The sequence below is a fragment of the Lissotriton vulgaris genome, chromosome 10 (assembly GCF_964263255.1).
Source record: "Lissotriton vulgaris chromosome 10, aLisVul1.2, whole genome shotgun sequence".
Classification (NCBI taxonomy): Eukaryota; Metazoa; Chordata; class Amphibia; order Caudata; family Salamandridae; genus Lissotriton; species Lissotriton vulgaris.
The window spans coordinates 201,262,960-201,282,195 of NC_141698.1; the positions used below are offsets into that span (position 1 = coordinate 201,262,960).

General features: G+C 47.1%; 1 protein-coding gene across 1 annotated transcript in view; it reads right to left on the reverse strand.

Moving 5' to 3' along the window:
- Positions 1-19,236, reverse strand: part of DLEC1 (DLEC1 cilia and flagella associated protein) — a 712,951-nt gene that overhangs the window by 562,016 nt on the left and 131,699 nt on the right. Inside the window, exons 8-9 of the mRNA XM_086940885.1 lie at positions 5,989-6,073; positions 5,446-5,533 (exon numbers count right to left, since the gene is read on the reverse strand). Coding sequence (XP_086797011.1) covers positions 5,446-5,533; positions 5,989-6,073 — 173 coding nt within the window. The remainder of the gene's footprint in view (positions 1-5,445; positions 5,534-5,988; positions 6,074-19,236) is intronic.

The window sequence follows — 19,236 nt, forward strand, 5'->3', positions numbered from 1 at the left end:
ACAATATAATAGATAAGTGGGCTGAGATGCCGGAAATACTGGGGGATATAGTAGCACTAACTAAGAGTAGAGGCGACCCATCAAAGACATCTGAAACCATTGAATCGCTGGCAAAGGGAAATCACACAGTGGCAACCAATGGAGAACCCAGCCGAGCGAGGAACTCTGAATCAAAAGCCAGAGAAAATGAGCACAATAGCCTAGAGACCTCATCACCCCGACAAAGAGCGACACCAAGGAAACTCCGGCAAGCCCAGACATAAAGGAAGCTGAAGAGCAGAAAATGACCATGGAGGGGGAAGTAGGAGTCAGATCAGAAGCCCCCCTAACAAGGAGGGTGAAGAAAAAGCTGAAGCGACAGCTGAAGAGATCAAAATGAAAAGAAGATCAATCCCGTCGGCAATGCTGAACAGTCACAGACCCGGGAGTAAAGTAACTCACTGGCACTTTACCCGATTTTTAACTTGAAACAGAAGATTAAGAGCCAGGGTATACTAGCAGACAAAGAAAAGGCTGAAGGAGGAGCAAGAGATGGTCTGACGCAACAGTGCAGGGACCATGTGGACCAAGCGGACAGGTGGACTTACAACAACCAGCCGGGTCAACAGAAATTGCGGCCCAGGCGACAACAAACAGGGTCAGTTTGGGTAAAGAGGACGTCTCTACACAAATAAGGCTCTAGGACCCTCTGAAACTGGAGGGTAATAAAGGCCCAATGGAGCACACTACACCTCCCCTGATGGAGCAGAAGCAAAAAGAAAGCTGGATGGGAAACAACAATAGGGCTGAAGGTGAACAACACTGGCGAATCGCTAACAACACCCCCCCCCCCCCCCCCCCCCAAAGTCTGAGAATATTGCAGCCAGAACATTGGGGGGCCACACAAACAAAATACCTCATGGAAACACCCACAATATATGCGGTGGTGCTGACCCCTAGGTTCCACATCGAAGGCCCTCATAAAATCCTAAACAGAATTAATACCCTCCGACTTTTTGGTCATGTCACGTCCCTGTCTCAGATAACCTCAGAAAACATAGAGTGGGTAAAGTTCAAAAGGTCACAAGGAGACAGCCATGGAGATTCAACCCTCCTGGGCTTTAGTGAACATTCTCTTCAGCGGGCAGAACTTGGAGAAGCCCAACAACTAGCAAGATGTGGCATAGAAGTAACAGAACCCATTCAACCTAAATATCCATCCGTCCTCATACCTCAAAAAGAGGGTCAGGCCGCATCAATCTTGAAAGGCACTAACCATAATAGAAAACAAGGGGAAAACACAAACTAATGCCCTAGCACACCAATAAATATTTTCCATCTTTCAAAGAGATAATCTGTGAAGAGTGCTAATGAGGCAAACTGAGCAGGTTACAAGAGGTGAGAATTGTCAACAGCACCCCTACCCAATTCTCCGCCAGAGCAGGAAGGGAAATGTCGGTGCGGGAAGATCAACATCAAGGTCACAATTCCGACCTCCATCAAGAACTAACTCTCATATCATGGAACATCACAGGGTTAAAGAAAAAAGCAGGGAACAAGGAAGTACAGGACTACCTCACAAAAGGGGATATCATATGTTGCCAAGAAACCTGGTCAATGAAGTCAACTCCCATGGCAGGCTTCCATGAACATCGGATAAATGCATTAAAAAAAACATCTTTGGACGCCCCTCTGGGAGTCTTTCAAATTTCATAAGCTACGAGCGTAAACTTAAATCTACAGAAATAAGAGTAAACACTTCAGACCTGCATGTAATGATAATTGATGGGTTAAGGGAGGACCACCAGACGTTCAATTGGCTGCTCATAAATTGTTATATTAATCTGGCACTGACTGAAGCCAGTATGGAATTACTCAGCAGTGCACCATGCTGGAGGACATATTAATTAAATATGAACATTATATTGTAATCATTGCAGGTGATTTTAATTTGAGAGGTTTGGAAAGGACCCCTGGCAAGCAACACAAAGGGCACAAGGTGGGCCCATTGCTCCCTCTTTTTAAAAATGTTAAACTTTGCTCAGCTCACTTCATGATGAAACTACGATCACCCTTGTGGTGCCCCAAACCATCATTCAGGAATATATCTACTATTGACTATATTTTAATCAACGAAAAATCGGCTGATAAGCTGAAAGACTTTACGGTCAACGATAGAGGGGAAAGCGATCATAGGCCTCTATGTGCAACATTTAACCTAGGAATGAAATCAGCAGACCTCCAGAAAGTGATGGGAGAATCTACAGGGAATGAACGTTTCAGAGCCCTTAAAAGAATAAAATGGACAGCCAAACTCGAAGGAAAAATCCAGGAGTGGGCACTAATGTGGCAAGGTCCTGGACTGCAGGAGATCCATTCAGAGGCTATAGGTCTCTGGGAAGCTCTGACAGAGGACCTTTGGCGGAAGCTGGGCAATAATCATTGTAAATAAAATACTTTTCTACAAGGACCCCTCCTCAAAGAAGCTAAAGATACCAAAGAGCCTGAGTCAATGTAAAGGTGCTCTTATGAAGGCACTCAGAGGAAGGAATACAAAAGGAACATCGGCCTCCATAATTCAGTTGAGATCCGCCTACAGGAGGAACGTAGGTGAGCACAAGAGGAAATTAATGGAACAAAAATGGCTCACAGTATTCGCCCTGTTAAAGGAAAAAAACAACACCAGATTACGGAGGTATTTCAATCGCCTGAGCTTCCAGTCCAGGAGCAAGGAGAATAACATTGCAAGCAGTGAGTGGGAAGTATACGTAAGGGGCTTATACACCAGGGAAATACCAGCTGCTGAGTATGCTCTTCCTAAGAACACCTTGGAAACAGGCACTCATACTGACACTCTCCCTAAGCATATATATGAAGCAGGACCAATGACAATCAAGGGTATGGCTTCACAGAAGCAGTAATAACAAGGGAGATCAGGAAAATGAGGAACAAAGGGGCACCAGGCCCTAACGGCACTCCAGCCCTTGCATTTCAATCAGTCCAACCCTTCTTTGCCTCAATTCTCACCCCTTTATTCAATTTTGCTAACTCAACGGCAATAATACCCCAATCATGGAAAGGATCAATCCTTTTTCCCATTCATAAGAAAGGCGATCGCTCCAACCGTGCGAACTATAGGCTTGTGGCCTGATTGATGTAGAAGCCAAAGCCTATGCTAAACTATTATTGAGAGAACTAGAGGTTGGGGCTAATAACTATGAGATACTTTCATTCTACCAAACAGGTTTCAGGGCAAATAGCTCAACAACGAATAACATCATGGCCCAGGCCTACCTCTCAAACGAGCTGTGAAAGACAGGCACCTGCCGCTGTTTTGCTGTTTTATAGATTACAGCACCGCTTTTGATAGAGTTGATAGGGGTAAACTCTGGGGAAAACTGTCAGCCTGGGGATGCCTTCAAATCTCCTGAAAGCCATCAAACCCTTTCATGAGGGAGCCTGGGTACAAGTCAAGATAAGCCCTACAGCGTTATCAGAAAGAGTCGAAACTAACAATGGTCTGAAGCAGGTCCGTGTCTTGGCCCCCCTATTATTTAACCTCTATACAGCAGACTTGTGGGGAGCTCTGAAAGAGGCAAGTCTAGTTCCACTGAGACTGGGCATGGTGAGATTGGCAACTCTTCCGTGCGCAGATGATACTGTAGTGATGGATCACACAAGTGTGGGCCTCCAAAGAGCATTAGAAAGAGCTGGGGAAGTATATTAGGGAAAATGACCTGACAGTCAACCAGAGTAAAACAAAGATAATGATATTCGGCAGATATCCCTTCAAAAAATAAGCAGTCTGGAATTTGGGAAATCACCAAATAGGGACTAACACAGTTTATAATAATCTTGGTGTTTGGCTACACGAGAGGGAAACACCGGCAACTCATATAAACACTTAACTGCTAAAACCAACAGTGTAATTTTAACAATGAGACGCTTAAGTCAACGCTTGTCCAGCCCAACAGCAGACCCCATGTTGAGGGTCCTTAAGGCAAAATTAATCCCAGCCATTAACTACGGCCATCTTGGAGCCTTAGACAAACTTATAGCAGCAGCTCAGGTCAAAGACCACAAGTTTGTGCTGCAAGGACCCAGGCACACAAGGAACACCAGGTTACGTTTGGAACAAGGGCTCTGCAGACCTGAACTGGCCCTCCAGGGGGACCGGATTAAGTATTATATTAGAGTCCTTAAAGCCCCAGATAACTCTCTCAAACATCATTTGGTAACAATATTCAGAGAAGAGGATTCTCCCTGGCATATCAAGCTAAACAAAGCAGTAGGGACCCTAAACATCGAATCCAATAGTCTGCCTTTACCAGACATTCCGCATAAGGCCTGGTCAAACATCATCAAACCGCAAGTCTGCTCTATTTCGCATGAAAAGGATCTAACCACACTTCGCCATAACACTCTAACAATGGCATTGAATGAATCTTACACCATGGGGAAAGCTCAACAATACCTACGGGAAGCACTAGGGACCCAGGGTCGCAGGAAAATCCTTTTTATGAGGCTAACAGCCCTTAGAACTGCGGACTTTAATCCAGCATGGGCACGAGCAGACGGAGCCGTTTCTTGTCGTCTATGCAACTACCAAAGGGAATCGTGGCTCCACCTATTATGTTGCTGCCCCAAATTGATCAGCGAAGGACAAAGGCTGCTCTGCCCCATTCTAAGAGATCTTGGCATTAGAATGTGCAAGGAAGCATCAGATTGGTACCGTTCGGAAACAAAAACCCACTACCTCGCAAGAGCGGCAAAATGTATTCACCAGATCTGACAGGCCTTAGACGCAAGTGTATAAATAACTTTCCACAAGCTCTTGAATGTCAAAGATTGATTAATTGGCCAGTAAGGAGCTGGCATAACATCCATGGGCAAAGAAGAGTTAGCCCGCCACTACAAGTGTTTTGATTAGAACATTGTTGCAACATAATTTAAACCCCCGGATCAAAGGCAAAATGGACTTTGCAACACAAGATTGACTATCGGAAATGGGGTTGTAAAGCTGAAGGGACGGCTGGGGAGGGGGGCGGCATGGGTGAGAGGGCATGGGTGAGTGGGTATTAATTTGAGTTTTTTATTGTAATGATTTTAAATAATCGAATGAGAAACAATAAATCAATCACTGACATACAGGAATGGTGGACAACATGAAGGGAACTCATTCTGGGCTTAATTGCCTCTTTCAAAAGTTAACAATATCAACCAGAGGCAACTTTGCTTATCAGTACTCCCATTTCAAAGAGGTTTTATCACAGCAGCAAAACTTTCAAAGAATGACTATAGTCTGACTATTGCCTCTTTTAAAAGTTAACAATATCAACCAGAGGCAACTTTGCTTATCAGTACTCCCATTTCAAAGAGGTTTTATCACAGCAGCAAAACTTTCAAAGAATGACTATAGTCTGATGACTGCAAAGACTCTGCTTTAAAAATATTTAATACACTCACCAAGTCCAATAGCAAAGTGGGGCGTAGAAGGAGGAATGATCCGGACATAGCGACTGACTGCTGTCAAGTTTCTCAACTCGACAGTCATCTATAAGAGTTAAAGAAAAAACCAAAAACAGAAAGTTAAATCCAGCAAGTCGTATTCTTTTTCTGTTCATTCACCAAAGAAGGACTTTTCAACAATAACATTCCCTACAAAACGCGCCTGCTACCAAGTAAAGATTGAAATCCCATAAAAAAAGGTGTTGCCTTCAAACCTACCGGGTTACCCCCCCTGGTAATATTTTTTCCTCAGTATTCAAAAACCTACTGTGTAAGATAATATTGAGGTAGCCTCCAGGTTTAGTTTTCAACCAGAGTGGGAATATAGTCTGGTGATTAAACGCATAATAATACTAAAATGACATGCAATCAGGAATTGAGTTTTAAAAGGACGGTTGATGCAAAAGTTGTGATCAGCAAAATATCTATGGCCAATTAATTTGAGGCAAAACTACTGTCATTGCGTCAAATGTATCAGTTTGTTGTACTGTGATGCCTTACCTCATAGATGTGACCAACTTCGTATTCTGAGAAGAAAACAATAGGCGGGTTAGCAAGAAACACAGGAACGGGCTGGCAGGGGTCACTGAAAGTAAAGAAAGGGAAAGGCTGTGAAGAAACACATCAACGATCAACCAGTAATGTTCTTGAATACAGAGCAGCTTGACAAGTACCTGGAAAATGGTTCTCAATGCAGTGATTTATTTGTCTTTAACAATAAAGGCCATCAACAAGCAAGGATTATTTTCACTGCATTTGGTGCTTTCTCACAAGCAGTACCAGATCAAAGGTGCCAAGAATTGATGTGAGTGTTTGAAATCAAATGTAGAGAACCACTCTTATACAAATGAGTTCATAGATCACAGAACTGCAGAGAAAGATATTCAAAGTTTCTACTTTCATATGCCATAATACACTGCTGTGTACAATCGGCTATTCTAAAAACAATTTCAAAATCATCATGTTGAACACCTTTACTGTAGTAACAGATTAATCACTATAATAATGAACTCACTGTTGAAAGACAGTTATATCTGAAGTTCTAAAGTTATGAGAAGCCATCGCACAGAGAAGTTAGTATGTACTATAAGTAAGTGTAATGTGTAACAACTAGCACTAGCATATCATTTTGTAGATACTTTACTGCACTGGGAAAACAACCGCATTATTCTGGTCTTCAATGAAAAAAACTGAAAAGGGAGACCGGGTGAAGTGTAATGCAAAAGCCTTTGCAAGACCTTCCGTTAAGCTGTGATTCAAGAATGAAGGAGCTCAGTCATTGCTGGGTGGATTAGTTACATGGAGCTGTGAATGCTAAAATGTTTATCTGAAGAGAAAAATGTTGAGTCTTTACTTGAATGATGTGAATCATTAGTAGTAAAGAGTGGATAGTAAAGGCTTGGCCCATTGACATGGGCTGCCCTCATATATATGTCTGGGGAAAAACAAGTTACTTACCTGTACACTGTGGTTTTCCAGTATTGATATCTTTTATAGATCCACTTGCTTGAATCTTCCCCATCGTCATGGTGGGAGTTCCTTTGGTACTTAAAACAAGCAGTACTATAAAAGTACATTAGGTAACATAGAGAAGGCAGGTGAAATTGTTAAACAATTCACATCATTTTAGAAGATCCAAACACCATCCAATCAGAAGCTAGACCCTAGACCACTTCTTCCCTGCAGAGCCACCATATCTCAGATTTCGATGACAAGTTTGAATATGTAAAAGTTTCTATGAGGTATATCAGTGCTGAGCCAAAACAGGGAGGTGGGTAAAGGGCATGTGAATCTATAAAATATATCAATACTGGAGAACCACAGTGTACAGGTAAATAACTTTTTTTCCCTGTTAGAAATGGGATTTCTGGCTAGTTTAGGCTCACGCCAAAGCCAGGCAGAGACCACCACTCTAGTCAGGATAAGGGAGTTACACTCCTTAAATAACCCCTGCTCACCCCCTTGGTAGCTTGGCACGAGCAGTCAGGCTTATCTTAGAGGCAGTGTGTAAAGCATTTTCACATAACCAACAGTATGACAGTGTAAGAACTACAAAAGGACACCACACTAGTTTAGAAAAATATCTAATTTTTATATACTTAAGACAAGACCAAAAACGATAGAAATCCACAATACAGTACTTCAAAATCTTCACTTATCAAAATATGCTTTAAAAATAGTTCCTTGATGTTGATAGCTCCATCCGGGGCTATCACGGCGTCGTGAGCAAACAAATCCAAACAGTATTGGCTGACCGTGGTGCCGCGGGGCAGCTACGGTGTCGGGAAGACCTGCAAACAGAACCTATGAGAAATCCAGGGCGATGAGGCCCTTGAAGTCTCTCGCGTTGCAGGTCGAGCTCCTCTCTGATGGAATCAGGAGTGCTGGCGTCGGTAGGCGTCGGGTGCTGCGTTGCGCAGTGCAGTGGTGCCCCCAGGTCGCGGTACAAGCAGAGGCTCGGTGGTGGCGACGGATGGCGCCGTTGGCGAGACCAGGGTAGTGGTGCGAGACGAAGGTGGTGCTTGTCACGGGGCTAGCAGGTCACAGTGCAAGTAGCGGAGGCGTCATTGCTGAAGCGCTGTCGTCGGCTGACGAGCGGGAGTCGATGGTGCCGGCGTCGGTATGGCCAAGTCTGCGGTGCGGGATGAGGGCGGTGCTTCGTGTGACTTACGAGCGGTGCCTCGAAACACAGTGCAAGCAGCGGCGTCAATTTTGGCGTGGAGTGGTAGCGTTGGGGAGGTGAAGGCATCCCCGTGAAGCAAGGTGGTGCGGAGTGCGGTGCCCACTGGTCGCAGTGGGAGCAGCGGCTCGGGGGCTGCTTCAACAGGCGTCACCAGCGAGACCAATGTTGCGGTGCTGCGTTGCGGCTGTGCTCTTTGCAGTGCCAAGGCTTCGGCGTGAAGCGAGGCGGTGCGGAGTGCGGTGCCCACAGGTCGCGGTGCAAGCAGTGGCTTGGTGGTGGTGTTTTCGGCGAGACCAAGGTTGCGTTGCGGTGTTGCGGCGGTGCCCACTGCGGTGCCTTCAGAAAACGGAGTTGGCAGCGGCGTCGTAGATGTCATCAAGTTGCTTTTCCTCTGATACATCACAAAACACACAGTCCCCCGTGCTGAAGACAGAAGAGCTTGAAGTCTTTGCTGTTCCTGAGACTTCGTGAACAGGGGCAAGCTCAACTTCAAGCCCTTGGAGAGACTCACAAATTAGGTTGCAGAAAGTCCAGTCAATGCCTTTCACTGCCCAAGACAGAAGCAGCCATTGCAGGTCAGCCCAGCAAAGCACACAGCAAAGTGGTAGTTCCTCCTCACAGCTTCTACAAATCAGACAGAGGGAGAGTGAGGGAGGGAAAGGGAGACAGAGGGAGAGTGAGGTTCCCTCCCTGTCTCCCTTTCCCTCCCTCACTCTCCCTTTGTCTTCCTTTCCCTCCCTCACTCTCCCTTTGTCTTCCTTTCCCTCCCCCACTCTCCCTTTGTCTCCCTTTCCCTCCCTCACTCTCCCTCTGTCTCCCTTTCCCTCCCTCTCCCTCTGTCTCCCTTTCCCTCCACCCCCTCTGTCTCCCTCCCCTCCCTCTCCCTCCCTTTCCCTTCCACCCTCCCTCTCCCTCTGTCTCCCTTTCCCTCCATGACGCTCCCTCCCTCTCCCTCTGTCTCCCTTTCCCTCCAACCCCCTCTATCTCCCTCCCCTCCCTCTCCCTCCCTTTCCCTTCCACCCTCCCTCTCCCTCTGTCTCCCTTTCCCTCTCTCACTCTCCCTCTGTCTCCCTTTACCTCCCTCCCTCTACCTCTGTCTCCCTCCCTTTCCCTCCCTCCCCCTCTCCCCCCTTTCCCTCCCTCCCTCTCCCTCTGTCTCCCTCTGTCTCCCTTTCCCTCCCTCACTCTCCCTCTGTCTCCCTTTCCCTCCCTCACTCTCCAGTTGCCTCCTTTTCCCCCCTCACTCTCCCTCCGTCTCCCTTTCCCCCCTCACTCTCTCTTGGTCTCCCTTTCCCTCCCTCACTCTCCCCCTGTCTCCCTTTCCCTCCCTCACTCTCCCTATGTCTCCCTTTCCCTCCCTCACTCTCCCTTTGTCTCCCTTTCCCTCCCTCACTCTCCCTCTCCCTTCCTTTCCCTCCCTCCCTCCCCCTGTCCCTCCCTCCCCCTCTCCCTCTCTTTCCCTCATTTCCTCCCTCTCCATCTGCCTCCCTTTCCCTCCCTCCCTCTCCCTCCCTCTCCCTCTGTCTCCCTTTCCCTCCCTCACTGTCCCTCTGTCTACCTTTTCCTCCCTCCCTCTCCCTCTGTCTCCCTTTCCCTCCCTCCCCCTCTCTCTCCCTCTCTCTTCCTCCCTTTCCCTCCTTCCCTCTCCCTCTGTCTCCCTCCCTTTCCCTCCCTCTCAGTCATCTCACCCTGCCTGTGTGTGCCCGGGCTGAGACAGCTTCTGGGCACACACACACAGAGCCGCACCCAAGCACTTCACAGGTCTTTAAAAGACAGGGAGGCTTTTGGATGAATTCCAGGGTGCGACCTTGATGTATGACATACAACACCTATCTGTCTGTTATTATACTTTCCCATTGGTAAAAAGCGGAGAGGTAATTGCACTGTATGAGGTGACTGGTGCCAGAGAAATGTCACTGTAATCTAGAGAAATCGTGGGCTTTTCTAACCGCTGGAGGTCGCCGTCAAGCTGATTGTCGAGCGTAAGCCACTTTGGAAGCTCTAAACTGCTGCTGTTGACCTGTGTACTGGGGCCGATAGCTCTGTTGTGCGAATGGCTGATACCTGTATGACTGGTAAGAGGGTCTCTGTGTATTGCTATCTCCCTCTTCCTTCATGAAAGGGCTGAAAACGCCTCTGTTGCAGTGTTCCCAGAGGGCGTGACGTATCAGTGTCCGTCTTTACGGCCCGAACTGTGTCGTTCACATGTTTGCCAAACAAGTTTTTCCTGTCAAAGGGCATAGCTATAATTTTGGTTAGGACCTCAGGGCGGAACAAGGTGACCTTCAACCAGTCCTGTAGACGCAGAACTGCTGCCCCTGCCATTTGTATGACCATGGTAGAAGATATGTCTATTGCCATATCGATAATCTCAGAAGACGCCCTGGCACTGTCCTGCAAAATTTGTTATGCCTCCTCTTTTTTGTGCTCAGGAAGGTGTTCAAGATCTGACCACATTTGTCAGTCCTAGTGACACAGGATGACTAGTGCATGTGACGCTCTAATAGAGGAAGCTGCCATTGCTGCAACGTGTCCATAAACAACTCCAATTCATATGTAATGCAGGTAGGGCAGCGCCCCAAAAACCAGTATCCTTTCAAGGTAAATGGTGTTAGAGTGCCTATTTCCACAACGTTCTCCTATCTGGGCGTCCTATTGGATGATAAACTGAACTGGGCTGCTCTGCTTAACAAGAAAAGGGGAGAGGTTATTAGGTCCAATGCAGCATTATTTAGCTTTGCGGCTCAAATGGGCTACCTACCGCCCGGTGGTCACTATGTTGAAAATTTATCAAGCTAAAAGCGTCTCTATAGCTAGTTACAGGAGCGAGTTATGGGGGGTACTCTGGTCTTGAGGGCCTGCAGGTGACCGAAAACAACTTTTTAAAGCGGCTGTTGTGCGTCCCACAAGGCACGGCGAACCTAACGGTTCACGAAGAAACAGGCACCCCATACATCTGCGATACCCTGGCCATGCGTCCCCTAATCTTTTGGCTCAAATGTTGGCTAAATGAACACCTTGACCTTACACATAAAATTTTAAAAGAGACTTTGAGCCTAAATCACATGATTTTTATTACTTGGCTTAAATATCTACAGGGGAGCTACAGAGAGCTGGGACGACCAGAACTGTTTTTAACACCTGATTGTATCACCAGGGAAGATGTGGATCTTGTAAAGAGCTCCTTTATGTTACGTAAAAAAATGGAAAGAGAGGAAAGAGAACTGTTAAAGAACAGAGTGCGAAAACATATACTACTCAGGACTTCTCTAGAGCTGGAACCATATCTACAATGGCCGGTACCCTCTTACGAGCGCTTTCTACTAATCAGGTTTAGAATGGATTATTTCCATCTTTTATTAGCTGTTCCTAGAGGGTGTCACAAAGGGAAAGTGCTAGCACCCTCTGGCTGCGACAATATGTCTCCACAGGATCTGCTGCACTTTGTGTTCTTCTGTAAGTTATATGAAACCCTGAGGAGCTTTTATTTAAAACCTCTTTTAAAAAAGTTAAATTTTAGACAGGTACACCCCGCTCTCTATTTTCTTTTATTGTTAAGACCAGAATGTATCCCTTTTATAGCAGGCTTTTTGAGACGTTCAATGAAATTTAGAAAATGTTTGGATCCCTAAAGGATTTGAAATATGTACTGTATGACAAATCTGTTTTTTTTAAAAATGTTTAATATCGGAATCTTTGTGTCCTTCCCCCACATACCCCTACTATTGATCACTCAGTAGAATTTTTGCACTGTACACTCGGGTCTGTACTTTTAATGTAATGTAACATGTAACTTGCCTTGTGCTTTTAATGGATATGTATTAGAATTTGTAAGATGCAACTTTTATGGTTTCATAATGTGTGAACCGAATAAAGTTTATTTGACTTGACTTAATAGTACTGTGGATTATTTGTGTCGTTATTGGTCTTGTGGTAACTCTATATAAAATATACTTATTTTTTAATATAAAACCTTGAGTGGTGTCCATTTGTAGTGTTGTCACTGGGTTACTGTATGTGGTCACAAATGCTTAACTTACAACGCCTCGGAGATAAAGCCTTGCTGCTCGTACCAAGGGGGTGAGCAGGGGTTATTTAAGAAGTGTAATCCCCTTATCCTGATTAGAGGAGAGGGTCCCTATTTGTCACAAGTACCTACCTGTGCCAGCTAGAGACCCCCAATTCTAACACTGACCAATACCTCAAACTAGGAAATCCTGCAGGACCGAACTGGCAAAATGCCCCTTCCTGCGGACCTGACTGTTCAGGCAGCAGTGTTTTGCAAACGTGTGCAGAGATGTCCATGTGGCTGCCTGACATGTCAAGGACTGGAACACCCTGAGCCAAGGCCGAAGTTGCAGCTTTTACCCTGGAGGAATGGGCCCTTAATCCCTCAGAGTGCTGCTTCTTAGCCAAGGCATAGCATATCTTAATGCAAAGAACGACACAGGGAGAGATGGTCCTTTTCTGCACTGCTCTTCCCTTCTTAGCTCCCATGTACCCCACAAAGAGTTGGTCATCCATCTGGAACTCTTTTGTGCGGTCAAGGTAGAACGACAACGCTCTTTTTGGGTCCAGATGGTGGAGACACACCTCCTCGTTAGAGGGATCCAGGGGAAGAAAAAAGGTGGGAACGTGATAGATTGACCCAGATGGAATGGGGTCACAACCTTTGGTTAAAAAAAGAAAGCCTGGATCCGAAGCACTACTTTGTCTGGAAAAGGCATCAGACACTGAGGTGGGCAAGATAATGCCTGCAACTCACTCACCCTCCGGGCAGATGTCATAACCACTAAAAAGTTTGTTGGTCATTAGTCAGAGGGGACAGTTATGTAAAGGCTCAAAGGGAGCACACATTTGGTAGGTGAGGACCAGATTATGGTCCCACTGTGGCATAACACAGGGTGTGGATGAATACAAGTGAGCCAGCCCTTTTAGAAATCTATGTACAGTAGGAGACTTAGAGAGAGAGGGCTGGACTGGCAGCCACAAAAAATCAGACAGAGCAGAGGGGCAATCCTTGAGAGTTCCCAACGCAGAGTCCTGCTGGGCAAGGGTCAGGATGAATAAAATAACAGTGGAAAGAGAAGCAGTAAGAGGGTCAATAGACCATTCTGTGCAGTATATTACAAATTCCTGCCAAACAGCAGGCATTTACCATCTTAGTGGAGGGCAGCGTGGCTGCCAAAATAATATCACATACATCAGGAGGAAGGGCAAAAGCCATCAACTGCTGCCGCTCAATCTACAGGCATAGAGGCTCAGAGATGACAGTTTTGAGGGAAGAACGCTCCCCTGATGCTGAGACAGAAGATCCCCCCAAAGAGGCCGCCTGACCGACAGACTCTCCTCGCCCAGTCTTGAGTCACAAGAATGACTTGGGCCCGGTAGCTCCTGATCGTCTTGGCATGAGTGGTATTGGCAGAAAGACGTACAGCAGGCCTGAGCTCCACTCGCGACGAAAAGTGTCGTTGAGCGATAGCCGCCTTGAAAACTCTAGCACGAAGTACTGCTGACACTGTGTGTTCTCTTCAGAGGTGAACAAATCTAACGAAGGTTCTCCCCACTGCTGAAAGATGCCTTGCGCCACCTCCGAATAGAGACACCTTTGTGATTCGCTAGGCGTCCACGGCTGAGTTCGTCCAACCTGCTAGGTGTTGAACCACCAGGGTTATGCCCTGCTGTTCCAGCCATGTATAGAGACACTGGGCCTCCCGACAAAGGGTCCACGACCCCACCCTGCCCTGCTTGTTGCAGTACCACATGTTGTTGGTGTTGTCCAGGAACACCTGCACTAACTTCCCCTTAACAGAGGGAAGAAATGCTTTCAATGGCAATCGAATCGCTCAGAGCTCCAACAAATGTATGTGGAGCCCCCGACTCCGCCCGAGACCAGTGTCCCCTAATCTCCACCTCTCTCAGATGGCTGCCCCGTTCCAGAAGTGACACATCTGTCACGACTGTGAGATCTGGTTGGGGAAGGGAGAGAGGTCTGCATTGCCCCAATTGCGGTTTGTTAACCACCACTGCAGAACTTTCACAGTTCCTTCTGAGATCTGAATCACTCCTGTGAGATTTCCCTGATGCTGTGCCCCCTGGAACTTCAAGTCCCACTGCAGAGCCCGCATACGCCACCTGGCATACTTTATAATAGGATGCAGGAGGCCATCAGGACCAACAGCCTCAGAGTCAGTCTCACCAAAATGTATTTATTTATTTATTTATGTATTTTTAATATTTATAAAGCGCAGCAAATACCCTTGGGCGTCTTGGCGCTGATAAATCATTTGTTTACATTCGGAGCATGATGCTTTGGGCCGGATGAAGAAGCAAGCTGGCAAGGTGATATAGTTATTGAATAAACAGCCAGGTCTTCAGGAGTTTACGGAACTGAAGGAGAGTAGTGCTTTGCCTGATGTTGAGCGGCAAGGTGTTCCAGAGTCTGGGTGCCGCCACCAGAAACCGACGGTCTCCCCAGGTAACGGTTTTGGTGCGAGGTACAACCAATTGATGAAGAGTGGCTGATCGTAAAGCTCTGGTGGGTTTGTGGAGTTGCAATTGTTCCTTAAGAAAGTGTGGTCCTTGATTGTTGAGAGCTTTAAACACAATGCAGAGGGATTTAAAGTGAATTCTTTTTTGTACAGTGAGCCAGTGGAAGTCTGTAATATTTTTGGAGATGGATTCGAACTTTGTTTTACCTGAGAGCAGACGTGCCGCTGCGTTTTGTATTGTTTGTAGTTTTGTGATTACTCTGGTTTGAGCATTAAGAAATAGCCCATTGCAATAGTCCAGAGATGAGAGGACAAGGGCAGTGACTAGTGTCTTAATGGCAGAATCAGGGAGAAAAGGACGTATCTTCCTGATCATTTTTAATTTCAGGTGTGCCGTAGACACTGTTTTATTAGCATGGTCCAGAAAAATAAGACCGTCATCGAAGATGACTCCGAGGTTCCTAACCTTGGTAGTAGGTGTGGGAGGGGTACCAAAGGTTTCAGGCCACCAACTGGTTGGCCAAGCTGGTGACAGGGGTCCAAAAATGAGTACCTCGGTCTTTTCTGAATTTAACTTTAGGCAGTTAGTAGCCATCCATTCTCCTATGTCTAGGAGCCCCTTCTTAAATTTATCGGCTATTTGTTCTCCGTTCCCTTTGATTGCCAACACTAGTTGGGTGTCGTCGGCATAGGAAGTTAGGCTCATCCCATGTGCCTTGATGGTATTGGCAAGGTCCGACACATAGATGTTAAAAAGTGTCGGACTCAGGGATGAGCCTTGGGGAACTCCACAGGGAGCGGAGAGTTGGGCCGATTGAAAGGGACCTAGAATGACAGCCTGTGTTCTTTTGTCAAGGAAGGACGCAATTAGGTCTTTGGCAGTGTGGCCAATGCCACATCCCTGGACACGGTCGACCAAGGTGTTGTGGTCGACCGTGTCGAAGGCCGCCGATAGATCTAGCAGAACCAGTATGGCAGTGCCACCTTGGTCCCTGATTACCCTGATGTCGTCGGCGGCTTTGATCAGGGCTGTTTCTGTGCCATGGTGTTTCCTGAACCCAAATTGCGTGCTGTCAAGGAGCTGGTGTTTTTCGATAAATTCAGAAATCTGGATGTTCATGATTTTTTCGGTCACTTTTGCCATGAAAGGGAGGCTAGCAATGGGACGATAGTTTTTTAGCTCACTTTTGTCTAGGGAAGGTTTTTTTAACAGGGGTTTTAGTAGGGTGTTTTTGAGAGGATCCGGGTAATTGCCTGACAAAAGAATCAAATTGCAAACCTGCGTGATTGCTGGTATGATGGAATCCATGACCGGTCGAAGTACGGAGAGAGGGCAGGGGTCCAAAGAAGATCCTGATTTGATGGTGGATAATATATTTTTTATTTGGTCAGGGGTGACTGGTTGAAAAGTGAGAAACATATTAGCAGATGAAATAGTAGGTGTAGTTACAATTGGAGAAGATTTGGTGGAGAAAGCCTGGTAAATATCATCTACTTTAGTGAAGAAAAAGGAAGCAAGAGAGTCACACATAAGTTGCGACGGACGGGTTTGTTCCAATATAAGTTGCAGTTCATCATGATTTATGTTTTTCCAGTCTTTAAAAGACTGTTTGGGCGTGGGACATGGATTGATGCTGGCCAGGTTATTAATGGGTATATTTGCGAAAATTGCAAAATGGTCAGTCCACGTCATAGGGAGGATGTTGGTAATTTGTAGGCCTTCTAAATTAGAAAAGATGGGGTCCAGGATATGGCCCGCTTGATGAGTGGAGGACGTTACAAATTGTCTTAGCCCTAGGGTATCTAAATCAGAGATGAGGGCAGCGGAGTCGGTAAGGTGACCTTGATCTAGGTGGAAGTTTAGGTCACCTAGAACCGTAAAGGTGCTTTCCGTTGCTACGGATTCCATCATGGTGTTAATACTGGATAGGAAGGCCGTCTTGGATCCTGGAGGGCGATATATTAGTATTCCCTTAAAATTGAACAAAGGGGAAACGTTAATGGCAAATTGCATAGCCTCACAGGAGGTTGATGGAATGGAGGTTGTTCTGACAGGATACAAGTCTCTTGCAATAATGGCCAGCCCACCCCCTCTTTGTTTGGGCCTGTCCTGACAGTGGGCTTTATATCCCTCTGGGACTGCTATGACTAGGTCTGGCTGTGACGTGTCATCCGTCCAGGTTTCAGTAATAAAGAGTATATCTAATTTAAAATCAGTTATTAGATCGTGGATTTCCTGCCTATGCTTACCGAGAGAGCGCGCATTTATGAGGGCTATTGAGATTGCAGCTCCCAACTCCTGTTTTGTTGTAGTGCTTTTGCTGTTGGAGGTAATGAGAGGAATGGTATCATAACAGCAGGGACAGGAGGTGGCGGAATCCTTGTGGATCTCCGAAGGATTAATGTCTAAGCAATTGGCCATGGTGGGTGGTCGAAGCGCGAGTAGGCTTTGACTGGAAAGCCTACTCGCTGCGCGGTCGGGAAGATGTGTTGCTTTTATGCATGGGGCAAGAGGGAGGGCGTGAGGTTTCGAATCACTGCACCGCCACCCTTCCCTCACTCAAGATGTCTGCTGAGGTGGGTGGGGTGATGTGTCAGCGCGTGTGAGCAGCGCTGTGAAGCTGTCAAGCCTGTCTACAGCCTCGGCGCGACGCTGATCTCGAACCGAGGTGAGGGCTGGGCAAGTAAAAACGGACTGTTTTAAAAACACTACAAAATGTTAAAAACGCAAATGATGTTCAATAGCGGGTGTGGCCAGCGCAAAGAGTAAAGCAAGATGCCCCCGGCTTTCCGCCTCAGGGGAGAATGAAAGCAAGTGAATTACCTGCGGGGAAAATCTCCAGACCCTTAAGTAGACTGGGAGGGCGTGAGGTTTCGAATCACTGCACCGCCACCCTTCCCTCACTCAAGATGTCTGCTGAGGTGGGTGGGGTGATGTGTCAGCGCGTGTGAGCAGCGCTGTGAAGCTGTCAAGCCTGTCTACAGCCTCGGCGCGACGCTGATCTCGAACCGAGGTGAGGGCTGGGCAAGTAAACACGGACTGTTTTAAAAACACTACAAAATGTTAAAAACGCAAATGATGTTCAATAGCGCGTGTGGCCAGCGCAAAGAGTAAAGCAAGATGCCCCCGGCTTTCCGCCTCAGGGGAGAATGAAAGCAAGTGAATTACCTGCGGGGAAAATCTCCAGACCCTTAAGTAGACTGGGAGGGCGTGAGGTTTCGAATCACTGCACCGCCACCCTTCCCTCACTCAAGATGTCTGCTGAGGTGGGTGGGGTGATGTGTCAGCGCGTGTGAGCAGCGCTGTGAAGCTGTCAAGCCTGTCTACAGCCTCGGCGCGACGCTGATCTCGAACCGAGGTGAGGGCTGGGCAAGTAAACACGGACTGTTTTAAAAACACTACAAAATGTTAAAAACGCAAATGATGTTCAATAGCGCGTGTGGCCAGCGCAAAGAGTAAAGCAAGATGCCCCCGGCTTTCCGCCTCAGGGGAGAATGAAAGCAAGTGAATTACCTGCGGGGAAAATCTCCAGACCCTTAAGTAGACTGGGAGGGCGTGAGGTTTCGAATCACTGCACCGCCACCCTTCCCTCACTCAAGATGTCTGCTGAGGTGGGTGGGGTGATGTGTCAGCGCGTGTGAGCAGCGCTGTGAAGCTGTCAAGCCTGTCTACAGCCTCGGCGCGACGCTGATCTCGAACCGAGGTGAGGGCTGGGCAAGTAAACACGGACTGTTTTAAAAACACTACAAAATGTTAAAAACGCAAATGATGTTCAATAGCGCGTGTGGCCAGCGCAAAGAGTAAAGCAAGATGCCCCCGGCTTTCCGCCTCAGGGGAGAATGAAAGCAAGTGAATTACCTGCGGGGAAAATCTCCAGACCCTTAAGTAGACTGGGAGGGCGTGAGGTTTCGAATCACTGCACCGCCACCCTTCCCTCACTCAAGATGTCTGCTGAGGTGGGTGGGGTGATGTGTCAGCGCGTGTGAGCAGCGCTGTGAAGCTGTCAAGCCTGTCTACAGCCTCGGCGCGACGCTGATCTCGAACCGAGGTGAGGGCTGGGCAAGTAAACACGGACTGTTTTAAAAACACTACAAAATGTTAAAAACGCAAATGATGTTCAATAGCGCGTGTGGCCAGCGCAAAGAGTAAAGCAAGATGCCCCCGGCTTTCAGCCTCAGGGGAGAATGAAAGCAAGTGAATTACCTGCGGGGAAAATGCCCAGACCCTTAAGTAGACTTGGAGGGCGTGAGGTTTCGAATCACTGCACCGCCACCCTTCCCTCACTCAAGATGTCTGCTGAGGTGGGTGGGGTGATGTGTCAGCGCGTGTGAGCAGCGCTGTGAAGCTGTCAAGCCTGTCTACAGCCTCGGCGCGACGCTGATCTCGAACCGAGGTGAGGGCTGGGCAAGTAAACACGGACTGTTTTAAAAACACTACAAAATGTTAAAAACGCAAATGATGTTCAATAGCGCGTGTGGCCAGCGCAAAGAGTAAAGCAAGATGCCCCCGGCTTTCCGCCTCAGGGGAGAATGAAAGCAAGTGAATTACCTGCGGGGAAAATCTCCAGACCCTTA